At 36.6% G+C, this 27,515-nt stretch overlaps 1 protein-coding gene across 1 annotated transcript in view; it reads right to left on the reverse strand.

Moving 5' to 3' along the window:
* The window catches only part of fbxl17 (F-box and leucine-rich repeat protein 17), a 287,750-nt gene that overhangs the window by 65,387 nt on the left and 194,848 nt on the right, over positions 1-27,515 (reverse strand). The window contains exon 9 of the mRNA XM_015377171.1: positions 23,464-23,540. Coding sequence (XP_015232657.1) covers positions 23,464-23,540 — 77 coding nt within the window. The remainder of the gene's footprint in view (positions 1-23,463; positions 23,541-27,515) is intronic.

Below are 27,515 nucleotides of genomic sequence, written 5' to 3' on the forward strand. Positions count from 1 at the left end.
GGTCTTTCTCTTTGAATATCCCTGGAGGAGGTAAAACACTCTGCTTCTGAGTGAGAAGCATTGTTGGGGTAAGTATCTGTGGAAAATCTGGATCTGAGGAAACAAACTAGAGGTCTTGCATTGATGATGCTGTTACTTCAGCCATCAGTGTGCCAAGGACTTCATGAGATAAGCTGGAGGAGGGTACGCATCAACATTGAGTCTAAGACTCTCCTTGCGATTCAAACCATCTGTTCCGACACACCATCCATGTGAGAAGAGTGAGGTTGAACTGCCACGTGCATCCTTGATTGTTTGTGTACCTCTGAACTTCTGATGCTTTCACCACTTTATGGAACTCCAGCTCTCTGCAAGTAACAAGAAATTTGTCCCACAGTCTCAGTGTAGCTGTTTGGAAGGACCACATATTGCAAAGAATCTTCTTAAGGCATTGATGAATGAAGAAGTGTCTAAAGGATCTATCACTTCTATGTGGACCGCACGTGTGCTCATGCAAGTAAAGAGTACAGCCCAGCGCTTACTCCGAGCCATACCTCCTCTTGTGCGCCTAGCTGTCACAATTCAGGGACTGAAGACATCCAGACCCATGTAGGTAAAATGTGAGGAAGTGCTTAGTCTTTCTTGAGGGAGATCGGACATCTTTTGCTTCTCTCTTTTTCCTCTGTGCTTTCGGCAGATGACACATGCATGAAGAACAGCACTTATGCAGCGCTTGCCACCAACAAGCCATATGCCAGCCGCTCGAATTACGACTTCAGTGAATTTCCAAACTTGATGCTCAACCTGCTTGTGATAGTGTCTGATAAGCAATGTGGACACATGGTGTTTTCCTAAAAGAATAAGTGGATGCTTTTCTCTGTCACTTAAATCAGCAAGTGTAAGCCTGCCTCCAATCCTTAGCAGGCCTTCGGAATCCACGGTCAGATTTAGCTTAGACAATGGGATTCTTTTGGAGATATAATCTCCCTTCAAGAGAACATCTAATTTTTCAGAGAAGGAGCCTTGCTGTACAGCCAGAATAATTATTGTTGTGGCTTTCGACAACTACTCAGTGTCAAAAGGTTTTGGACAACAGTGCCAACTATTGCATGCTGTGGTCTTTCTGTCCTTCTTGAAGGAGTAAACTGCATGAATGAGTGTTGCAATTGCTCTTTGTAAGGACTTCCATGAAGAAAATTTTGCAAACCTCTCAGGGTTTAGTTGGTTGACCTTTTGACTTGTGACACAGCTTGTTACTTGTTGTCGGATTTCTACATCAGAATCTGGATTGATGAGCTCAAATGTCTCCTGCCGCTCACTGGTTGTCTCCGATTTGCATAAGAATGCTTGACCTGTGAACCAACTAGTTGCAGTGAGCTTTGGAGCTTGGACTGACCTAGAAGCATGGTCAGCTGGGTTATGCTCTGTAGGCACATACTTCCATTGGTTTGGTTCTGTAGACTGCCAGATTCTCTGAACCTTGCTGTGGAGATCTTTAATGTCCTTAGCTTGATCTCCCGCTGGAAAAGTTTTAAGACTTCAATACGGTTGGATGTGATCTTGTGAAATCTCAAGTTTGACTCTGAGAGAGATGCTTGGGTTTCTGTACCAAAGAAATTGCCTATTTTTCTGTTGGTGTGGAAACAAGACCATCATCTACATAGAACTCCTGTTCTACGAAGTGCCTTGTGTCTGACCCATACTGCTGTTCTCCTTTCATTGCTGCTCTTCTGAGACAGTACGTTGCCACAGCTGGAGAAGGCCGGTTGCCAAGTACATAAACCCTCATACGGTACTCGATGATGTCCTTGCTGGGGTTGCAGGGACAAGTCGATCTGACCACCCCAGTAGATCTTCTACCCTCCGGTTGCATGGCAAAAACTGGCATCTGGTACATGCAGTTCTTATTTAGGTGGGAAACAAATCTTGCTATAAATCCAAAGAGTTCTTTTTTTTATTTATTTATTTTTTTTTACTTTAAACAATAAATTCACTCCATGCCAAGCATAAACAGGAGTTCATAATATGTTTTTATACCAATGCTTCTTTAGGAAAATACTACAAGCACACAGATAATTACATACTAACGAAAACGTTTTAAAAGCACACTTGATCAAATGAACACAGCCCACAGTGTCTCCTTCCTGCATTTGGGTGTCAGGCATATAATTGAAGGCTTATAGTACAATGTGCTTCCCTTCTGCTAATCCTTCCTATGTTCAAGCCACACGCTGATTTTACAAACTACACTCCACAGGTACACATTTGATTAGTGCTGCTGTATAAATGGAGCTTTATAGGACAGGAGGATAAAAAAAAAACAGAAAAATAGAAGGAACCAAAATAAGGAGGATAACAAGTGTGTAAAAAGAGAAGATAGGTGGACAGTCTAGTCTATGATATAAGATAGATTTGAACAATGATAAAGTTAAGGTGAAGAAGACTTTAAAAAAGCATACATAAACCAACAAGTCAATGACTACATCAGGTATTTTTCAAATTTTTGTAACAGGATTTACCTCCTCCTCTCTCTGCTCCTATTTGTTCTATTGTGAACAACAGATAAAGTGCAAAAATAGTATAAATAAAGCAATTAAAAAACTAAGTTTACAAAGATCAAAAAGCATGACCTTGGATTTTATTTGCCATTTATTTTTATTTTTTTTACTAGAAATTTTCCAGTGTCATCTTCCAAATAAAACCTCTCTTACATTTATTATTGCACTGTGCTGTTTGTTGACAAATTTCCAGATACCTGATTCCAAGAACGTAAACGTGTTATGCAGTTTGAGATTTTAATGTAGATAAAATTCCATATAGATGCATTTCAGAAGCGTGATATAATGAAGATTCAACCTTAAGACCCCCATATTAAGTACCGAATGGTTAGCTTAGCTCTGTGGAGGGACCCCTCTGACCAGAATGGATCATTCTCATTTCTCATTTGTTTCTCCGTAAGCTTAAATCAGTCTTAATAGATGTGATCCATACAAAGTACCTGCAGACTTTTTTAAAGACCTTAAACTGACAGGCCTCCAAGATTTTCCTTTGGCAACTTATACATGTAACTTATACACAACCTGTGCTCATACCATGTAGAAAGTCTGGAAGCTTTTAAAAGCACAGATGCTGATCGGTAAACCACATCTAGTTGGGCTATTGTCCCGAAAATATGGCATCCAAAAAACAAAAATATATTTGTATGTAGAGTGAAGGTAAGTTGCGTTCTGCCAATGCTTAATGCTTACTTTATGTAAACAGCTAAATGCAACTATGTCTGTAGCAAAATCTTTATTTATATTTATTTAAAATGCCCTTATTTTGCCAGGTGTCTAATCAGTGTAATCTATTCACTCAAAAAAATGTACAACACATTAAATGCAGTTGGCATCAGCCAAAGTTAGCTCTCTAGACTTGTTTTGAAACTCAAGTGATACGAATTTTACACTGCACAGAAGGCTAATTGCAGTTGACGTCCAGTCAGCCCTTCTGATTGCCAACAGCCATCTTTGACGATGTTAATTCTCTTTTGGTAAGCCATAAAAATAAATATATGGGTCTCCTTTTCCACTGTCACACCCGATGATAGAACATACGGACGGCATATTTTACGCATAGGGGACTAGAGCAGGTACCCCATAGGGTTCAAGCTCAAACCCTATGAATCCAGTAGAGGATCCCTATGGAACCCTATGGATGACAGTGTCTTCTAGGGTCAGCTACAAGGCATCTATAGTCAAAGTGTATGAATTTCACCTGTAATTAAAGAGGAAGATTTTGCATGTTTAACCAGCAATCATGATAAAAAAAAATCAGAGCCCTGCCAACTGCCATGATGGCTTTTCTAAAGAGCAAAATCTTGAAAACACTGTCTTTTCTGGTTCAAACATCAAACTAATTTCCCACTGAAATTAGCGTGTTTACATGGGTTTTTCAAATGCACGGGATTGTAATTAGCATCTGGCTCCTTTACCATTTGATAAAAGCAGCTGGGTCTGACGCCTTGCTGGCAAGCTGTATGGTCTCTGTCCCACACCACTGCAACTATGGTGATGCCATCACACTGGGTCAGCACTAAAGATGTCATAAGTTCAACAGAAACCAGGAAAGTAAACAATGGAAAACAACATAGAATGGAGATAGGCCGTAGTAGACTGATCAAAGCCACTGAGTCGTTTGATGCGGGTTGGTGAGCCGTGCCCACTGCCTTTAAAAGCCGATTGTTAATAGACTTAAACAGGTTTGTTGGCCAGTGGGAAAGAGATATTAAATAAACAAAAACGGGGATTTTACAATAACATTCATGCTGAAAAATCCATTCCTATTGTAAGGTATACAACAGACATTAAGTCAAATCTAATATTTTTCACATTTTAAAAATATCACCTGATATTGTTCATTAAGAAATGACTCCTAACATTCCTCACTGATTTTGTGCAGCAGTAAAGCTTGCTCATTCACACAAAATTATAATTAATCTGTCAAACAAACATGTTGTAAAATACTCTCAATTCAACTTGGCTTAACAGAGTTGTATGCTCAGATGCAAACCAAAAACCACCCACTTTTGTGGAGATTTAATATTCTTAGATATTTATTTCTTTTTCCAATTTGCCATTAAGTTTACTTTATCAATGCATTTTTATAAATGCCATATTTCATTGCATATATACAGTGTATGTATACAGTAAATCTAAATAAATTAACTCAAATCATATCACGTTTAACAGAGTTATTACTCAAAAAAGTTTAGCAAGATTTAATTGAAAGCCATTAAATCCAGACCTCACTTTCAATAAAGGTAACATTTACAGAAAATGAGGGCTTGACATACTCAAAGGCCACAGCTTTTTAGACATCATATAAAACTGAGATCATGGTGTAAAACTATGTATAAATGTAGCACTAAAGGATAACGATGTGGGATTGGAGTTTGTACTGAACATAGGAGCTAGTTACGATTTTAAAGAGAAACAACTGTGCTGTTTTATATCAGGGGAAACTTGTGCTTAAAAGTTGGAAGCAGCAACCTTGTTCCCAGTCAAATGATCCCAAGCAGAACCTGGACAAAATTAAAGACAGCCCCAGGCTGAATGTGGTACATATGCTGTTTGGTAATGAATGATAACGGTGCCAAGATTGCAACTGCCTTTCATGTTTAAGGAGATATTTATATACCTTTTATCTTTTAGTTCTGAACATGCACACAAAACAGTTATCTTTGCTTTATCAGTGGCATCAATCAAACAATGGGAAATGGCCAGCAACGCGTGTCATACTGTGGCCGCTAGCCAGAACTGTTTCTGAACCACATTTAGGAGACCGAAGATAAAGCAATTTTAACGTGGCCAATATGTTACACATTCTGGTGACTTCCTCACAACTGGGTGATGTACCATCTGTCAAAAAATACAAAAAAGGGATGAGAGGGCAGAAGAAGAAAGAGTGACTTACGGAGTCAATCAAAAGCCCAAAAAGTAAAAATAAATATTAGGAATAAAAGTGACTTTTAAGTACAAACAGATTTTGCATTTAGATACTCTAGTAACCTTCATGTAAAATGGAATCCTACAGAGATAAAGACAGGGATGTTCTTTTAGAGCGTGGTCATCATGCCGGAATAAAGCAAAGCAACGATAGGAGGTAAATGACAGGTCAAAGGTCATAGCCAGCAGGAGGAAATGACATCAGCAGGAAGTATGAATAAACAGTGGGGGATAATCACCCAATACAAGCACTGACCTTGCAAAGGATTAGCAGCAGCTTTGTCTCTCTAATATACAGATGTGGAAAAAATGAGAGAGAGAATGACCTTCATGTAAGAAAGTTTGTGATCTAAAGTTTAACTGAACTTAAGAATGATGGCTGTAAACAACAACACGTTTGTTTGAATTGTGCTTGAAGTAAAGTTTTGACATCTTATTCAAGCATAGTTAAATAAAGCAGGTATGTTTCAGTAATTAGAGTATAGAAATGTGTGATTGATTTAACATATTTAACCAAAAATCCTGCACATTTTTAATCATTTCTATATGTATAATGTAAAAACAGGCAATTTAGACAAGTTTAGAATGAATGACCCATTGACTACCATTATAGTACATACTATACTACCCAACATTCGGATTAGCACCACACTAAATAATATTTGACAAACCAGACCAGTCTAATAAAAAAAATCTGATTTTTTTTATTTTATTTAAATCACTAATAAAACCCATTTATCAATTATTCATTTTTTTTTTTTTACCTATTAATGTTAAATTCAATAAATCACAGCAAATGTATTAGTTTTAGGTATAAATAATGAGCCATTGATTAGTCATTGTTGACCGGACTTTTCCTTTAATCAAATGCCTGAATAATAAGGGAATCTTGTAAAAAAAAAAAATTGATCTTGGGTGAAAACTTTAATGTATCCTAAGAATGTTCGCCCAATCAATCTGATTAAACAGGTGAAACCAATCCAGGTTTTCAGCAAACCTTTTTAGCTCTGACCATAGTTTTATGGAAGTGAAGTCAAGACTTTTCACAGCTACTCCAAAGCACTGACATTGCTGTCTTTAAGCCATAACTGGTTGTTTCATGTGTTAATGTTTAGGGTCTTAGTCTGAATTTCAAAGATGCTGCTTTAAAGTCCTGGCAGAGGACTAGAAATGTTACCTTATTTCTTCCACACCTTATTCTTTATCTTGCTATGTATCTTGCATCAACACATCTTGCAGAAAACCAAACACTTCTGTTCTTACTGTTGGAATTCTGTTCCTAGGCTTGCCTACAAGCATTTCCCTCTACTCTTCAAATGTAACAATGGTCATATTAACCCAACACTTCGGTATTAGTTTCATCAGACCACAGAACAGGTCTCTAACCCTGAACCATTACGGGTAAAGACTTGCTTCTTTTTAGACAATTGCATTCATCATCTGGACTTTCCGAAATTGTTAAAAAGCAATAAATTTAAACTTCTGTAAATGTCTGGCTTAAATTTTATATTAAATAATTTTCTAAATAAATATGAGCAGCTAAAATGTAAAAAAAAAATGTGTTGTAAATGCTAAACCTGATCTGAGTGGGTGTGCGCTCTGTTATATTAATGGAAGAGGCAAAATAATGGGTTTGCCCAGGGCACTATTCATGCAATAGCGTTCTTTAACAGCCAGGCAGAATCTCTCTAAGGAACTCAAGCTAACTATAGAACCTACAGTAGGGTATTTAAACTATTAAACACTCCCATATCTGATCCCCATCATACATCACCTCCTCCTTAACCTGGAGGACAGCTCTATTCACACATGAGGGAGATAAGTGGAGAGGGACAGTTTGGGAGAACAAGACGCAAAGGGAGAGTGAGTGAGTTGATGCACATGAAAATAAAATGAGAAAACCACTGGGAGAGAAAGGATGCTGAACAGTTTACACCTGTCCATGGGCTGCGGTAGTGATGCTCCAAGACGATGGCACTGTGCATATGATGGTGTCTCTGGAGAAGGACCTGTCATGTTCAGAGACACGCAAAGGAACTAATAAGAAAAGTAGCAAAAATGCAATGCCTCACTTCTATAAACAAATGCCTTATAGCAAGCAATAACAGGGACATCCTGAGCATACTTCTACAGCTTGGTGTTATTGAGTCCCACGGGCACACTTAAAGCATGCTGTTATTACGAACTATGAGCCTAGGAGAACGAGGAAGATTGTAGGAGTGAGAAAAAGATCAAGCAAATTGATCCATTTTTATAAAAACTTCATAAGTACAAACAGGGACTGTTGTTACTAAAGCTGCCTCCTACCTAGAGTGCAAACATTGCTCCTGGACATACTCAAACACATCTATAAACACCGGTAGACTCGCATAGATGTGTATAAATAAAGATAAACACATATATTCAAGTCATTATAAACATTCTTCTTAATGCTTAGGCCTGAAACAGCAGAGCACACGCATTATTTTCCAAAAGTTAAGCCAAAGTGTGTTAGCTGTAATATCATAGTGTGAGTGGAAGAGGATATTAGCGAGCTCATAAGTGTATCTTATAATAAATGTGCAGCGGCTGTGCCGTTCTGTTTGTGACTGTGCGTGTAATTGCGATTGAAGCTCGCTTGGCTGTAATCCTCAAAGTGAGGTTTGTGTGTCGGGGTGTGTTAGCCAGTACCCTCAGAGGAGAAGTAGAGTGGGACCAGTAGATGGTGGAAAGCATAAGCTTGAAGCCTTCGTAGCTTAAGCCCCCTTTACTTTTCTCCCCCATAAGGCAAACAGTGGATAGACCACAGGGCTTAGTGGCAGAGGCGAAAGAGGACAATATATGGAAACTAATTCAATTTCAGTTTCTCTGTGCAGCTCTCCTGTATCTGTAAATAACACCACCGGCTGATGTAAAGAAATGGAAATCTAAACACTGTAAAGAATCTGCAAAGTGGAACCCTATAGACGAGTATTTATGTACTTCAGCAGCAGTCAAGCAGTCAGAAACCTCTGCTCTGTACATGTTTCCATTTAAACCTTTTAACCAGCCTTTGCTCTCCCCCACCTTAACCTGCCACCCTCTCATGTTTCCTACACATCGTATAATTAGCTTTCCAAACTTATATTAAAAAGAGTCGGTGGATAACTATGAATTTTATTAAGAGGCGAGATGATTCACAGTTTTCACAACTGGAGCCAAAGAAATATTTCTTCCAGAGCAAAACATTTTTCAGGTGTCAAGTAACAAAGTACAATTACTGGGTTACTTTACTTAAGTAGAAATTTATACTATTTACACTAAATCTATTTTTTACTGGAGTAGTAAATAACTTTAAATAACTTTTTACTTCTATTCCTTACAGTGTTTTACAATTATCTCTACTTTCTACTTTACATTTTAAAAATGTAAGGAATACAAAAACGTGATTTATTATCATTTTTATTTTATTTATTTTTAAGTTTCATTTAAGCAAATGTTCGTTATGGCCTGTTAGTATTTAAAAAAAAAATTAAAAACCATCAAAAAAATTTGTTTCATCCAGACAATTTGTTTGTGTTTGCAACAAACCACAAAACATAGTTTTTCAAGATGATGCAAAATAAAATTTGTCACTGTTGCCATTAGTTATAAAATTAAGAATATTATGTTTCAGAAAATGATGCTTGAGAATTGGAGAAAAATGTTAATTTTAAAGGTTAGTGCGGTGACCAGTATAAGTTTTAAAGCATCTGTTATTAAAATTTTTTCCTTCACTACTTTTACACTTTTAGTTTTAAAATGGTACTTTTAGACTTTTGCATGAGAAAAAATCTTTGGTACTGTCTTTCACAAAAATTTAGGATTTATACTTCTACTTGGGTAACATTAATACTTTTGACACCTCTTATGTTATTTATTTTCCCATATTTAACAAGTTCTGACATTCTAAACATTGATGTATAGATAATTACAATTTTTCCTTTAATAAAAACAAATATATTTCTTTTTCCTTGGCTGCTTTTATCAGAGTTTTTATCTAGTGCTGGGCATTAAAGCAATTTCCTGATGTATTTGTGAAAGAGAAAACAAAGGTATCAATGATAAAAGGTGGGCTTTAATAAGACAGACAATATATCAAATCAGTCAGTATCTGGTTCCTCCCATTTTTTGGTTGGCCTTGGTTTTTTTATATTTTTAGAAGATGGGGAACAGGTTGCAATCTGTGAAAGTGATTTACTTGAGATACATATATTCTGATGTGCAATTGTTTTTATATGTATTTTGTCTTAAATGTAAATATAATAAGTTCCTGCAGATACTGTATTTGTTCTTTTAGTTAGTATTGAAGCAGATGCTCTCTAAGAGACTGGACTATTGATTTAAAACCATCAATATTAATATTAAAAAAATAATTTTATGGAAAGAAAAATATCCAAATTGGTATACACTTGTTTAAGTTTGGAAAACAACCAAGGAATTCTGATTTGAGTTTTCATTGCTTTCATCGTATCAAAACTGATTGAATATGTAAAGATTTAGGAAAAAAAGATAAAAGAAGAAAGGTAAATGTTTTATTCACAGTCCACAATTACATTTTAATCATTTATTGTGGTAGCCCAGTATGATAATTGGTTTTTATAGAAAATATTGAAATACGTCTTTTTGTCAACACTATTCTCAAAGAAGGATAAAATACAGAGTCAGGGCAGGTATTTATGCAGGTTTATAAGCTAATAAGACGCCTGGAAAAAATACAGTGATTGCTGAATAGTGATAATTTGTAATTACTTTAGATGGAATCTTTGGAAATTGAGTTTATTATTCGATTTGAATTGTTTCCTTAAAGGTATAGTGGAGGATGTTATTTTCCCGGATGGATCATCTAAATAAGTGATCCTCCTAATTGTCAGTCATTCTGGTGATATGTTTACGCAAGGCCGTCATACGTGCTTGCCCCATTTTCACTTACTGGTGAGTGTGACATAGTGAAAAAATTGCAAATCTTCTTTTGGAAAGTAAGCTTGTATGAGCCATGCAAACAACAACTTTTAAACAGAGCATGCATGAGGAGAAATGGGTTCATGCATGCTTTCGCATGCGCTTAATAGGTGCTCTCTCTTTGGAGCAGGTACAGGGTTGTGCATGTGCATTTTTTTTAAAGTGAAGAGGGCGGGTCTTTTAGAAAATTCACGAAAATCCTCTGCTATACCTTTAAGGTTGTGACCCAGACATTTCTGAAGGGAAATTATTAGGCATTCCTGATGTTTGCCTGCTCAAAATTTGGACTGGTTGTAATTCTTGTTTAAGTTGGTGAATATGTCTGTGTGATTTGAAAAGAGTTTTTTTAGAGGCTGTGCTCATTATTTGCAGGTCTAAAAAAAAACTGTGTTAAGCCTGCAAATCGAAGTGTTTTATCTTTACAGTAATATTCAAAGGCAGAGAGAGACTACTGCCTATTTCAGCTCCCTTCTGTATACCAGGATCGGTGTTGAGGAGAGTGGCATGAAAGCAGCTGAAACGCTAATCATTAAAACTCAGTAGCAGATGTTTTTAGGTTTATAAAAAGAGGCAAAGTTTTCTCCAATTGTTGTTTGTAGACAGTTTACTTGAAAAACACGAATATGTTTCAAGGTAAAACAGCAAGATGTCATTCCAAAAAAGAAAGGAAATATATAAACAATTAAAAGCATCATAATGAACAACTAAACCATCAATTTATCCTGTCTGAAAACATCATCACAATGAGAAAGACATTAGTTTTTTGATGACTTCTGTTGTTTTTATTGAGATAAAAATATTTTCAGAAGCAAATAATGAAGTTGCACATTTTTTGGATAATATGTGGTCAGAAAACAACTGCAGTTTCTTATTGTAAGAACTACTGACGTTATTCAGGCACAGACTACTGACAAATGTAGAAATGCTCCATATGCAGTAGAATATGAATCATAGCGACCCTTTACAAAGGTCATCGTAGTTTTTTTTCCTTAATTTTCTTTCTTCTTTTTTTTTACATTTTGGACCTTACTTTAGATAATACAGGACCTTTGAAAAATGAAAAATCATGTGTAAATGAGATGCACTTGGATTTCCCATTTATAGTACTTTTTTTTTTTTTTATACAAGATCAATAATTTTAATGAATTGAGAAAATATTCAGAGATTTCTCACAGTTTAAAGGAAAAGTTTACATTAACACTCCTTAGAAGGAAAGAGCTCTAAAGTCCAGCTTCCAGCTTGTCATCATGCTTTGCATCTCCTCCCTGGGCTGCCGTACCATCATTGATTTGCTGAGATAATAACACCAGATGAGCATTTGCCCTTTCTCTGTCCAGCATTTTACAGCATATGTTACAGTTATGCTCCTCGACCTCGCTTTATCTAATATGCCTCGAACAGTAAACATTCACCTTATTAATTTACCTGGTGAATCCTTATTGTGTGCAACTGGTTGTTAGGGTCAAAGAGACACATGTTCAGAGAGGCTGGTTATGGCTTTGGGTTTTTTTCTGGTTTTATTGTTTTACTTAGTGAAATGAAGGTCAACGGGATTGTCGCAGACTTGCTCTCCCATAAAGGTAAGCTGGATTAAAGTTCAAGGGTTAAAATAACCATTAAATGTAGTGATTTCAAAAACTTAATCACAAAACAATAATCTTTGATATATCATAGCTGAAAAATAAAAAAAAATTGAAAAGGAGTAATAAGAAGAGTTTTACTGCTGTGATGCTATGGGATGATTACTTCTCAACCTGTCATTTTTTTAAGGTAACTGAGTTCTGTGGAGTTCGTTATTATTTCATTTTAAAATCTACAGTCATATAATGTTGCACAAATCCGAGCATAAGAAAAACCTGATAAGGTGCAAAGGATTTGGAAGGCATCTTGAATGCTCCTGATGGTATCCCAGAATTAGAATAGTGTGGAAAAAAGCTTTCTGAGCCTTCAAATAAAGCTATAAATAATCAGTACTTCTCAAAAACAACACAGCCCTTTCTTCTAGCAAACGACTGGTAATTGTTTAAATGATTTGAAGGGGTGCAGGGCCTTAAATCTGTTTTCTGTCGCACATCAAATGGCTTATGTTTGAATGTGGAGAGTCCTGGTCAGTTTCTGAAGCAGAGGCAGAAATAATCCTGCTTATTAAAATGGACAGTAGGTTAACTGTTAACAGACCGATCAAGGCTGTCGTCGAATCCAACTTCTTTCAGCTTCTGCGAGACAAAGGGCACGCTGCAAGAGAAAAACGCTTGGAAACAGTAATCCATGCTTTGCTGACCACTGCTGTAACTCACTTTATTTTAGTGTCAGCTGGTCTTTAATTATACAGCTGCTCATGATGCACAATGCTGCTGCACATCTTTTCAGCACATTTCTTTGGTTATGAACGCACTTCACTTCACATCCATCTTAGGATCCATTTTTAGTCATCTTTGTACCAAAGTCTTTTACAGCCCTACCTGCCACGTCATTCTCTTTTTCTTGTTAGTACTGAAAAGGAAGTGTAAGCTCAGTGGGGACTGGGCTTTCTGTACATAAAACATCCATCCATCCATCTACGTATATACATATACATAATTATATATATGGGTACATATATAGACAGATTAACAGACAGACAGACAGATTTTTCTGACTGTGACTGGCAGAAAATACTCTGCAACAAAATAAAATCATCCTAAAACCAGATTAAACAAAAATGCTTAAGCATTTGGAGCACCTTGGATCACAGAAGAGTGATAACTTATTTAGGGTTGAAACAATCAATCAGATTAATCGTGATTAATCGATCATTGAGATAATTGTCAACTAATTTATGAATCGATTGATCGTTAACTGGAATAAAGAGTGTAGAACATGCCTTTAGCAGACAGAGGAATCCAATTAGAGCAGTAATTATATTAAAATTGTAAATAAATAAATAAGAAGTAAATTTTGCATTTAAAGTAAAAAAGAAAAGACAATTATCTGCAAATATGCTCTATACAGAACTCTACAGGTGGAAAGGTTTCACCTGGTTTAATTTCATAAAGTCTCCTTTGAGGAACCTTTTGTTATTATTAATCGATTAATTGAAAAAAAAAAATAGACAGATTAATCAATTTGCAAAATAATTGTTAGTTGCAGCCCTAAATTTATTATACATTCAGAATCTACATAACCACATTGTGATTATTTTTAGTTGCACCTTTATCATGTGAAGCTTGCAGAAAAATAGTTTGAAAAAAATAAATAAATAAACAATACATCAGTAGACTAACTTTTTCTGACTTTCCAGATGACCAAAAGCAAAGGTCTGTCATCTATAATCCTTTAAAGAAATAATAAAAATAAAACTACAGATAAGATTGCACTGGTTTCCTGGAAAATGTCCCTAAAGTGGAATTTTGTCAAGAAACAGACAAACATGTTAATCTTACCATCAAAACTACCAGGACTCTCTCATCTCAAACAGCACTAAAAACGTCTGAAAGGCCTTGTAGACCTCCTCTCTTTAGCAGTCCTCATAAATCTGCTGTCCTGCTCTGCGCACTTTAAACGCCCGCAGCTTCCTTATTTACCCTCTAAGTAGCAAACAGCGATAAAGTAATAACAAACAAGCTATTACACTATCTACATTTACATTCCATTATATTCGAGAACACTTAGGGAGGACAGCAGTGAATTACTGCAGCATGAGAACCACAATATGCTTGAAGAGAAATAGAGATCTGACAAAGACCAAACGGTATAAAGAGATCCGCGCTAATGTTGGTTTACGTAACATGTAAATGCAGAAAGTCACAATCTAATTTAAGTCCTCATCACTTTTCTTTACAGCGACCATTCTAGCCTGGTGTGACATTTTACAGATAGCGCGCTTGTCCTTATCGAAGGCATTAAAAGATATTGTGCTGAAGCTTTTGACATGAACATCTGTCCTACAAGCAATGCAGAATAATAAAAACTGAGTGGTGCCTTAAGGTTAAAAGCAGGCATAGTAACTCTTGAGGTTAGAGCATACTCTAATGGCCTCATCATATATACAGGATCATATAATCACGTCACTTTCATTGTCTGTAAGGTAGCTACTGTGCTGTTGCTGCTGCTTTTATGCTAAGTGACCTTTCCTTATAAAGAGCAATATGATACTTCAGGAGTAAAGTGTGTATCAATTTATCCTGGCGACGATGAAAATTAGTGTGAGGACACAGCAACACACATAAACAAGAAGCAACTCACACTCAAAAATGCACTCATAAGCATGCTTCATTTCTCTAGCTCAGCTTTATAAGCCCCATCTATCGATGCTCATTGTGCTTTCATAGTAAAGCACATTTGATAAGAGCAGGAGCATAAAGATGAAAAGAAAGGTATTTATGAGGAGAAGGAAAGTTTGGTTTTGGAACAAAAATGGAGGTGGGGAAGACATGCATTTGCAAAGAGGGTGGGTAAGTAGATCTGTGTTGACCACAGGATAGCTGCGAAGTGGTGATCAAATAAAATAATCGGACGCTCCAAATTGAATGACAACAATAATCCCACAAGCTCACAGATGGGTAAATACAGATGGACAAAACAATAAAATGCACAATCTGAGGGGCTCAATCCTACTTATAAAACTACACAAGACAATCATTGCATTCTGGATGATGGGCTGTCGCTGTTAGTTTTTCATTTCTCATTTATCTTTATTAGGGTAAACATCATTACTACTTTTTACTTCATTTTCAACGATTTTTGAATCTGTGACGGAGCTCTTAGTTTACTGATGACGTCTATTTATTTTAGTAGGTGTTAATTACAGATATGGACAGGATTTAGATGATCAAATGTATGTGAAAACTGGTATAAACCAAAAACTTTGAATGTGATTTCTTTACATCAGAGGAGTCCAATCTGTTGGCAACACCTAAGTCCAAACCTTTTAATTGAAACCACCCACAGGCCATAAAATAATAAAACTTTCTAAAAAATTAAACTAAGTATTAATTAATCTAATTGAACAAACAAAGCTGTTGGTTTTGGGGGAAAAAGTAATGGAAAAAAAGAATGATATCTAAAAAGTTTTTATTCGGGCTGGCACAAACAGGTTCAATACATTGTTTTAGTGGTTATATCTTTTCAATTTACATAATCTAGGTTTTTTTTTTTTTTTTATTCTGAGCAACATCTGTCGGTAGCATACCATACGTCCTTGTCCTTGCAATAACCAACAATGATAATGTTTCTACGCAGCAGGTTACCCGACACAAATTCCAAGCTCTGAAGGAAAGAAAAAGAACAAATTTGTTGAACCATCCAGTAACCTGTCTCGCTTTCTCGAGCAGATCTGTTAAATGTCTTGTTCACTCTCACTCTCTTGCAGCTTGAATGAACCACAGACACTAAGGTATGCTGCATTCACTGATCGGTAAAATATTGGATTTTTGAATTAAAGACCCGCTGAATCCAGCTAAGGGCTGAACAAGCTGAGAACAAACCTACAACACCACCATCCATTCAAAAGAGACACCCTGAAATATCATCCAGATATCTGGTTTTAGCTTTATGAAAGACCTTAAAAAATGCTGAAGATCACCAACTTATGTCTTCATGCATCTTCTGTATTGGAGTGCTCACAACAACAGTGGTGTCATCAATGTTCTATGTCCAGGATGCTTTATCCACATGGTGCCATTAAACTTGTGACCAATTATCAATAAATAAAATTCATCATTAAATTAGCATTAGATAAAAAGTCCAATCACTGTAAGGAATATCTAATTACATAGTAACTACACAGTAATTACATAGTACACATTGGAAAACCTTCTGCAGAGGTTCATAGTATGAGGAATTGGAAAAGGTAAATATATCATTATTGAAACACTGAACAGAAAAAGAGGTCGACTACCAGCAATCTTAAAGTCTAACATAAATATCCCCACATTGCTAATATTTATACCGCCTCTGCTTGAAGTCCTCAAGAAGTAGAGCAAAGCTTCCTCATTCCTTCCCCTCTCACCAGTACAAAATCTCCCACAGGTGTTTCACACTGTCTTGCCTTTCTCAAACGTAAACAAGGGGAAAGGACTAAGAATGCAAAGGATCATGGAGCACAGTGTGGGGAAGGAAAAGGATTTCCATATGTAAGAAGCAGTAGCACCGAGGTCTCTGTTTTTATATCTGGATAAAGCAGGTGAGCTACGGGGGACAAGATAAGGGCGGGCAGATGCACACACACAGAATGCATGTTAATGCAAATCACGCACTGAGGTGAACAAAAGGGGGCTAACGGAAGACGAGAGCAAGAGTGAAAGGAGACCAGGGTGCATCACTGTATCTCAGGTGTTGAGGAAAAGAGGGGATGGTCACTGAGGAGAAAGATGGTGGTAAAGAGATCTGATTAACAACAGCACAGAAGGTGAGGGAGTTTTCTCATCAGGATCAGCTTTCAATGTTTTGTGATTCTGTTATCTCTGCAAGAGAAACAACCCACAATACCACCATCCATTCAACAGAGACACTCTGAAAATAAGCTATTTGAATCATCCAGATATCTGCTCTTTAGCTTTATGGAAGATAAAACAAGTGAAAACCTGTTTAAATGTTATCTCCCTTCTGCAAAAAGTTTTAATCATCAAAGTAAACATGTACTAAACTTTTCACATTGTGAGATAGAGAGTTCTACTTTTCTATTACAATCCTTTCTTAAAAGAAAATTTGTTTCCAAACCTGAAAAAAAACTAAAACTGAATGGAGGACTCTGACATAATTAAAAATAAACAAATAAATGCTCAATAGGCATGCAATTAAATATGAAAATAGTACATCAAATTTAAGAGTAATTAAATGATACAATGAGAAATAAATGTATACATATATTTAATTAACTGTTTATTTGTTCAACTTTATAATAATGACCTTTTTTATATATAATTATAATTTTTAGCCTCAATATTTATTTACTTGTCTTCCACATGTATGTTTTTAAGTGCATGCTTTTATTTTGTTGTCTATTTTATTTAAAAATTTTCAAAATCAACTCAAAAAAAGGTTTTTCCTCCTCCAGCATCTGCTCGCACAGATAATTATGAAGTTCAATGTGATTTTTCAACACAAGCATAATTTATAGAGTGAGACCAGGATGCAAAATTCAGCAGGTGGTTGTGGAATAAATTATTGGATGTTATAGTGCTGCCCTGCAGCAGGGAAGCTCTAAAGATGTGGTTAAAATCAGAGCACAGTCTGTAGTATTTCAATCAGATATCTGGAAATGACCCCAGAGCTGTTTACTCGTTGAGAACCTGGTACCAGTGCTTATATGAATCGAGTTTGGGATTGTCCTCTTTTTGGACAAACACTCATGATACCACAGGAGAACAGTAAGCTTCAGTAAATATTCATTTGCATTTCTGCAACAATATAAAATGATTTAGATGTTGCATCTACGTGAATTGGTAACAGAAGTGATCCTTTCTGATACAGGGTTCCAGAGTATAAATAATTCAGAAAGCCAGTTTGTTTTTCCATGAGTCCACGCAATATAACACTCTTTTAAAGGGGAACGCCATTTTTTTTTTTTTTTTTTACATTGGGCCCTTGATTTTACGTGATTACATCATGTTCTACTGACCCATATGAGTTTTGTGTCATTTGGATCTGTTCTGAAGATATTCGGTCAGGTTATATCCAAGTAACGTCTTCCTATAGGCAAACAACGGACTGGAGTTGTGACAGGCAGCACGGGCCACAGGCGGCTACGCTCTACCCCTTTTATTTATTCAGCTAGCTAATCTGAATCGTTCAATTCCATTTCGAGAGCGAGATCATCTGTGGTTGTAGCACTAGACATCTTCCAGGCATGTAAGTAAAACTAGCAGCAGTTCAGCGAACATGATGAATGAACGGTAGCCGGCGCACGCGGATGACGTCATACACACACTGCTTTGTTTTTAAATTATATAAATATAAAAAATATAACCGCGGATGTCTGGGGGACAGTGATTCACCAACATGTTATGAATGCTGGCGTACCATAAAGAATAAATTAGGAACAGTTTAGTTTGTGCCTTCAAATCGTAGCCCATAGGAAGACGTTACTTGCATATAACCTAATGGAATATCTTCATAACAGCTCCAAATGACACAAAACTAATATGGGTGAGTAGAACATGATGTACTAACGTAAAATCAAGGGCCCAATGTGAAAAAAAAAAACGGCCTTCCCCTTTAAAACATCAAGAAAGTAGATCCAACGTCATTATTTTACTGTAATAATGGCATGGGAGCTCAAAAATGCCAGCTCCTGTGCAGCAACTTCACAATGACAATATGGAGTTGTGTCTGCTTCTTTCCTGGAGATATAACGTGTAGCTGTGTGCAGTCTGAGCTGTTGTTTTAGCTGCTTATCTTTTCAGTGTGGATTGCTCTGGTTGATATTCCTTTAGACCTGACAAGAAGTAAGTTTGGACACTCCTCCTTAAAATTCTATTGTGGCTAACCTACATAGCTGCCTGCAGGGAACATGTAATTAAACAGCCACCACCGATGGAACCAGGTTTATCCATGCAGCACTAAGAAACTCTTAGACTGTAATAAAGAATCACCACAGTCTTGACAGAATAGTTTTGGCAGCATATGAGGAGCAATCACTGTTTAACTTATGTGATCGCTTAGAATCCCTCATGCATTTCAGAAGACCTTTCCAAGAGAAAGATCATACACATTTGTGTAAAAAAAAATATTCTAGATTATTTGCATTTTGAAGGCTGGTTGAATAGGAGATGATAAGCAAACTGTCAAGTATTGCCTATGCTTCACAGTGCAAGTGTTTTGGAAAAGTGTTATTTACAGGATTTATGATCAATGAGTCTTTACAGTAGAAACATCAACGTTTGCTAAGTTTGATGTTATCTGATAGGACTGCTTCTTTGTTCTTTACTTTGCTTTTAAAGCCTAGTAATGCCTTACTGTCATTTTATCCATCTATTCTTCCTATTATTAATACAGTAATTTTCCAAACAATCCATAAACGGAAAAAAAATATTAATGCCAGCTCTGTCTTTCAAAAGAAACCACTCTGATGTCTGTCTTTCCTAAATGTTGCCACAAAGATTAGGCAAGAAGGAAAAGCTAGAAGAAAAAAAAAAAAAAGGAAAACACTAAAACATATTGTTTATAGGAGGCCTGTGGACATCTCAAATGCACTCAGAGCGGCCATTAATAAAAATAATTAGCACAGGAGATGGGCGGAAAAAAACATGGGTCAGTGAGGCAGATGTAAAATCTCATTTCTTTTATTTAATTTAGCAAAAGCAGGAGCAGGAAACCAACAAATCATGTTGGAAAACAGAGCTCAACCATAAGACATCTTTATTCTTGAAGGGCAGAAATAAACACAAGCACAAACAGATAGCAACCATATCAGCGGCCTGAGAGGGCCAAAGGGGTCATTAGCGAAGGAAGATCAGATTTCAGCAATTCATCTTGGTCAAAGTGACCAGAGATGCTCAAACAAATAAGGATGTATAAGGAGGTGGTTGTGTACATTTCTTCTGTAATGTACTTTGGGGATCTTGGAGTCATTAATCAAACTCCAGCAAAAACACACCCACGCAATGCTTTACACACTTGGAGGCACAGTTAAAGCTCCGGTTCAGAGAGGTCAAGGTGCTAAATGTTACCGTAACTTGGAGAAGTTTCCAGCAACCCTGCAGCTTATCAAGGAGCAAACCCTTTCAAGTCCACTCTCTGCAACACACACGACACATTCATAACATCCTGAGGGAAACTTGACACAATTAGGGCTCTACATGGAATCATTTTCACAGAAAAGAGAAAAACACAATTAGCATAGCAAGTGCAACAGTATGCAGAGAGGCACCAAGTCCGTCAAAGGTAATGAAGGTCGAGAAGAGAAGCAAATGGCTGGAGATGTAACTCACAGACTGCTGAAACTTTGAAAGTGCATAAGCCAACTGCAACATAATTCATTAAATAACACATTAATACAACAATACAACTTTAAAAAGCGTATGCCGTTCAAAATGCTGAACATAAAGGTTGCTTTCTTTACACGATCTAATCTATCAGAAGTATTGGACCAGTTGCTAAGATCAAGTTGGTTTTGATAGCTAGAGAGGTCCACCATTAAATTGCCACAATCCATAATATGGTTTTGTGTTACTTCATATGCAAAATTATGAAATAAGATATGCAAACAAATATCCTAAAATGTATATAAAGTGACGTTTCAACATGATGATTATATGTTTTATATGTTTTTAAATTTGGCAGTTTGTTTCACTGTTAGACATAGTACTTAGTATCGTCTCATCAAGAGATACTTTTGTGTTGAAAAGGGAAAAATAAAAATAGATGTTTTATATGTTTATTCAGAAACATTTAAAGATTAAAGCTATGACTGGGATGTTGTAGTTTTGCAGAAATAAAACCTATTTAAAAAAGATACAGCAAAAGCAAGACTAATTGGAATACAAAAGCTTTATGATCTGATTTTAACCTGTTGATATCGACTGACTGTATAATAGAGTAAACAAACTAGGAATTATGTCAGCCTGCTGAAAGACTTGGCTACAATATAGAAATATTTAGAATATAGCATGAGAGACTCTTCAGTATAACCACACTTAAATCTCAGATGTGTAATCACAGGTTCAATATTTTATTTAGTTTATCCAAAATAGTAAACCAAATGTATTTAATTGTTTGACGCAGGTTCTCTAAATGCGTCAAATATAGATTAAGCATCTACCATAAAATAATTAAACAATTACAACTTTGCCAGTGGCTGTAGTGGTTTAAGACCCTTTTTTCACTACTTAATATCTTAAAAAATAAATAAAAAGAAAAAACTATGAAAGTTAATAGATCTGGCTACATGTTAAAAAGCAACCCAGCTTCACGGACATTAATGTTAGGAACAAATGTTTGATTCATCAATAGAAGTGTTTATATCAGGTCAATACTTTGACCAGAAGTCAAGTTTTACAGAAATAAAACACAGAGGTACAAAAAAAGAAGTATTTACTGAACAAAAATGTAAAGTACCATACAATCTGTACTCATGTCTAAGAGATTTTTTGTTTTTGTCCAAACTAAATACTTACGAAGGTATACAGGAAATAAGATTGTTTATGACTGAACTATTTATTACTTATTAAACTTATTCATTATGAAGTAATAGCAAATAATAATAATTGGACTTTATTGATCTCAAACTGGGTAAATTTACCTCTGCCTTTAACCCATCCCCTTGGTATGTAAGCCGAGAGCGGTTGTTTTAATCCTTTGCCTTCTTGAGATAATGGCATAATCATCTCGTTATCACGGTTAAACCATTAATTGATTTCTTGAGATAACGAAATGATTAATCTGTAGCAGTAATGAATGAGGCTGGCCAACAGCCCTGGATTCCCAGTCCATCCATGCCTGCAGTTGTAGTAGTTGTGCAGTCGCTGTACCGCTTGTCAGCAAATAATCAGTTTTTTTATTTGCTTTTTCTTTTCACACATGGTCAGGTCGTGGTGGATGATTGGATTGCATGGAATACATTAGAAAAAAATCTGACTGTTTTTGTTTTTTTTTATGAAAATCTTTTATTTGGACTCATTTTGGGGGTTAATGCATCTTATAACAGTTAGTGGTATAACCCCAGAGCTGTTTAGAAAACATGCGGTGACAGAACACTAGCACTAAGGCGCCGGAGGCATACACTGTAGGTCTAGTTGCTAATGAATCAGAAGTGGAAGCAAATCATCTACCAACAATGTAATCTCGTTACCTAAAAGTTAAACACAAAATTATGTACAGAATTACACATATCCTTTTCCGCTGTTGTTGTATTGAAGGATGTAATCAGTTTTAACACACACCAATCATCTCGTTATGATGAGAAAACGTCTTTCTTTATGTTTAGATGATGACAAAATTAACAAATTTTTCAAGAAAACCATAAAAAAGGTATCGGAGGGAGCAGTGGGCAGCAACTGTGTGGCGCCCGTTGAGCACTGTGGGATTAAGGGTCTTGCTCAGGAACCCATAGTGGAGATCGAACAGGGTACTCGCAACCTTCTCAGAGCACAAGCGCACTGCTTTAACCCCTAGGCCAACACTCCCACCATTAGATACTGATGAAACATAACCACAAGTGATTAAATGACAGACACAAAAGTAGCGGTGCTGCCATGTTCTTGATGAGAGCCTTTTTCCTTCAAGCTGTTCCAAAAAAGTCAGACTCACTCAGTCTTTTATTAATGTACAATCAAATCAGAAGGTTTTAGGTATTTATTCCAAGCTTTGTTTAAATAATCCTTGCTATAATGTAAACAGTGAAAAAAGAAGTTTGCTTCCCATTGTTGTTGAATTTGTAGTGTGCACATTTCGACAGCTGAATATATAAATATTACCGCACATGAATTGCATATTCGAAGCATGCTGTAATAGTCGGCAGTCTGCTCCTTATTCTCCAGCACTAAGGAACTCCAACTGTGTATTGTGCTGCATCTGATGAAAGGCTTGAATATTCAGCAAGACATATGGCGGAATGGCATCAAGCAAAGGAGCAAAGGTAGAGTAAACACTACGAAAAGAGAAGAGGATGCTTGGAGGATAGACAAGCTGTGAGCACGGGTGTTGCAAAGGGCGGGAAAAAATTGTATATCTTCTGTCAGACAATGCAAACACCTCTAATCCACAAACAAAAGCAAATGCAAGGAAATCCTGCTTGAAGCAGTCCTGACACCCTGCTGCACACATTCCGCCTTAGAGTTCAGAAACCATCACATCTGCGACTAAACTGAGTCATTCTGCCCATTTCATTCAAAAACTATTTCCTGGAAGGTAAACGTCAATAGCAAGATGCTCATCTACGCTATGAGCGGCAATAAGAGGCATTATTTTCTTCTGTGTGAAACTTTTCATTATGTTTTTACTGTTTGCAAGTCTCATAAGAGCTGAACCATAAAAACCGAATGATTGCGCTGCGGAGAATGTGGGCAATGATGGTTATGATCATAATGTTGGAGGTTGACTGCAACAAAAAGTCTCCTACCGTGGTCTGTGATTTTACAAGACACCAGATAGAGCTCCTTGAGGCTCCTTCCTTCCTTGGCAATGATTTCCACACACCTAAAAAGACACAAGACAGCAGAAATGTAAGATATTACAACAACGGTATGTGTGTGGGTGTGTGTGTAGATATACTATTAACAGTTTTAAACTCATGTTTTTCAACAGTAGATAACTTCATACACAGATATCTGTGATTGGCAGATTTCAATTTAGATAATGGAAATAAAACTGCTCATATTTATTCTGCTGTCACAAACATTTCCCACATGCATTGCGACAAAAAAAGAAGAAATTTAACATCTCTCTGAAATGATTGTCCATTCCAACACAGGATCCTATTTAGTATTAGAATAAAGGAGAGGAAGACAGAGTTAAGCAGATAAATATTTCCCTTTCACCTCAAAAAGATGCAATATTTTGTCTGTTCATCACATAAAGTCAAAATTTGAAAATTAGAGAAAAAAGAAACTTCAACAGTGTTAAAAAAATTGCAAGGAACACATATTTCTTTGTAAAATCCACTGTTATTTACCTCCACAAAGTTTTTTTTTTATTATTATTGAGTAACACACTTCTTTGCCTGTGGGATTACACCAGCATAAAGGTTAAACAGTACTGCCGCAGGGTCAAAACTGTTCTGCCTCCACTTATTTTACCATACATTAATAATTAAACACCTGGTCTGATGAAAAAAGCTAGCACCACTACAGCAGGATTGTTGTGCATATTGTGCCTGTGAGCTTATGCACACAAGCACACACTGCTAAAGCTTTGCAGGCTCACTCACTTCAAAGAAACATATCTGAATTCATCCCCCTGCCTGGGCCCTGAGGACTGACAGTGTGCGTGCATGTGTGAGAGAGGAAGGATACGCAGGGGAGGCCCGAAGGCAAGATCAGAGTATCTGTATCAAATGATTCTCTTTAAATGCCTCTAATGAGAAGAGTGCATGCAACAACTAGATTTTGATCTTTGCATTTGACCCATTAACCTTCAACAGAAACCATTTTGATCTCGTTGGTGGTGTTGTATCATGAAAACTAACGAATGAAAGACGGGAACACACGCAGGCACAATGCACAGCTCTGGAGGTGGTTGGCTTTCTGCTGTCGATGAGCCTCATGTCAATGGTAAGCAGGGGAACAATGTCAAAGTATTTGCTGTGGTGCTCTTTTCTGGGATCCAAGCAGAATGACTGATAGCTGTGGACATATTTGCTTTGAAACAGCTGGTCTTTGTTAAACCAAACTCGTACAAGTTGGAGAAGTTGTGAGGATTTTGTTACTTTCTCTAATTCTTTTTGTCCTGCATCTTCTCTTGCTAGCAAAGGGGAAACAAGAGGATTTGGAACAACTGGGGAATGCAGCAGGCAAAACTTGCAGAAAATCTGATTGGTGAGTGGTTTCATGGGTGGTTTTTTGTCCTTGGATTCACTTAAGGTGGCACAATCCATGAATGTGACTTGAGGTGTGATATGTCACACTAAAGGATTAAGAAAAGATGCAACTGAAAGAAAAGTTGATATGTGAGGGATATTTCTAAAAAAGAAATCTGTATGGCTGAGTTCAGTCAAAGATGTTAAAATGTGCCCTGCCTGCTTTAGTTCACTGGACTGTATCTCTTATTTTTGCCTTTTCTATCACATTTCTCCTTCCTCTCTCTGCACGTTATCAGGTTGTCCTTTTTCCACTTTGTCACTTTCCTCTCCCACCTCTTCTTATTTATTTCCTGTCTAAATCTAGCTGCTTCTTTTTTTCCAAACTAAGCCCTCCGTCTCTCCATCTGCGGCCCCCACTGAATCATATAAAAAACAAAGGCTCCCATCCAAATAAAAAAACGACCTGTTGCAATTGGTCATTCCTGGAAGCTGCCTTGAGCTGCAGGCAGCCTTAGATTAGACCGAGTTAAGCCTGGAGGATCACAATATCATGCTGAGTGTCCTGAGGCTGGAGCATTAGAACTGCTAATGAATGAATAGCCTGGGTAGAGCCACTGAGAAAACAGATAAAAAAGAAAGCAGCGATCCAGGGATGCTGCGATGAGGGTGGAGCGCATCCTCTGGGAGCTTGTTACACTGCGCCCAGGTCCCAGGGGTGAGAGCAAAAGCAATTAGAAGTGACATCAATGAATGAAAGAGGGAGCAGGGAGAGCCTGAGAGCAACTACAGCAGGAAGCAGAGTGAGTAGAAATCTCTATATAGAATCGAGGCGGGTGCATCGCAGGAGACTGGCAGCGCAATAGAGGGGAGGAAAAAAGGAGATGAGGCCAGGGTGGAGGGAAATAGGAAAGAGGTGTGAGGCTAACAGGTGTGGTGCATAGTATGCCACATGAAAAGCCACTAAGACTCAAGAACATTATACCCCAAAAGGCTCTGCTCACATAAATTAGTGATCCGATCGCTTTCAATAGAGTATATGACAAAAGCCCAGGTTGTATCTGGAGCATATTTGCACCATTTTATATGAAGCTACTTTACCGAGCCGAAGCTAAGCTCAGTAATGCAGCGATGGGGTCGGAGGAAAGTAGAGAAAAAGGAGGAAACATGTTTATTAAAACTATTATGGGTTCATCTGCTTTTCTTTTGGTTTTTATCCAGTTGGGAATTGGGAAGAGCCTGTCACAGATTTCTAATATAAAATAGTTTAGACATGATATATATTTATACTGTATGTAAATAAAATGTTTCTTTACTGTGTTACATTCCAGCTATTTTCTGTTTTAGAATTAAAAATAAGTATTTCTACTTGTGAAAAGCTATACAGAAATGTTTCTCTTGAGGGAATTGGTACAGCTGTCAGGTTTGTAGACTGCATTGCTCACTCATATCTTTTCACCTCTGCCCACACTTTTTCTATGAGATTAGGCTCAATGTCCCTTTGAAAGCTTATTTTCATCCAATTTCAACTTCTTGTCTTTTGTTTTAAGATATAGCTTTAACCTTTGTGTATTGCAATGTTTCCTTATAAATAACTTAATAAAGTGCACCAGTCGTTCCTGCAGCAACCTAACCTCACCACATGTAACACAGCCCCCTATGGCTTTTCCTGTTTCTCTTGGATATGTAGCTTCTTCCTCTCTGAATGGAAGGTAATTATGCATTGGTGTGATCTGTATGATGAACTGAAATAAACTTAAAGAATGTGGGATTTTTACAGATATTTTATTATTTAGCGAGAAGGAAACTGTGTTTTCAAGTAATGTCAGTTTGCTTTTGATAGCTTTGTTAAGATTTATTTATTTATTCTGGTTATTTTTTATCTTTAATGTGTGAGGGTAAGAGAAATGAGAAGAAACCAGTAAGGAGGTAAAAGCATTCCATGTACCTGTAAATAATACATTGTTAAATAAAATTTATCTGGACATGAATAAGTATAAATGCTACAATCAAAAGTTTACAGAGGGTTACAAGAGGTTTAATGGAACCATTTCACAATAATTACACTTTTTTGTGTTTTCAGTTCTTTCTGATCATATTTCAGGGTCACGTAACCAATATTTACTACAGATTATTCTTTAACCAAACTTAGAGCCTTCAGTTTACCTGTTTTTTTACACTGAAATTTTTCACTTTGATTTAGGTACTTTAAGGTGTCTTGGTGCGTTTATTCTCTAGCATGTATTAAAAATCACATTTACCACTAAATAAAACTGCAAAAATCCTTTTAAGGAAAAACACTTATTATAATAATACAATAATTAAATTAGTCTGCAAACTATTAAAATAAATAATACAGCCATTACAGACAGACCTATTGAGGAAAATGGGAAAAGAAAAGAAGATACCAAGTCTGAGTGATGATCGCTTATTTTTGCAATGAAAAAGTTAGGAGTTGAGGACAAAAGATGAAAATTAAAAAGAAAAAGAAAGCTTCGCAACACAAGGGGTAAATGATGATGGCAAGTGAAAACAAGGCTGGAATGTTTACCTCAGGGACAAACACTGAAATAAAAAAAATGCCCAGAGAGAAAATTTTGATATAGTTATGTGGTTTTCTCATGTGCAGCCAATTTTTCCCAGTTTAATGACAACGA

This window comes from Cyprinodon variegatus, unplaced genomic scaffold (assembly GCF_000732505.1).
Source record: "Cyprinodon variegatus isolate N-32 unplaced genomic scaffold, C_variegatus-1.0 Scaffold147, whole genome shotgun sequence".
Lineage (NCBI taxonomy): Eukaryota > Metazoa > Chordata > Actinopteri > Cyprinodontiformes > Cyprinodontidae > Cyprinodon > Cyprinodon variegatus.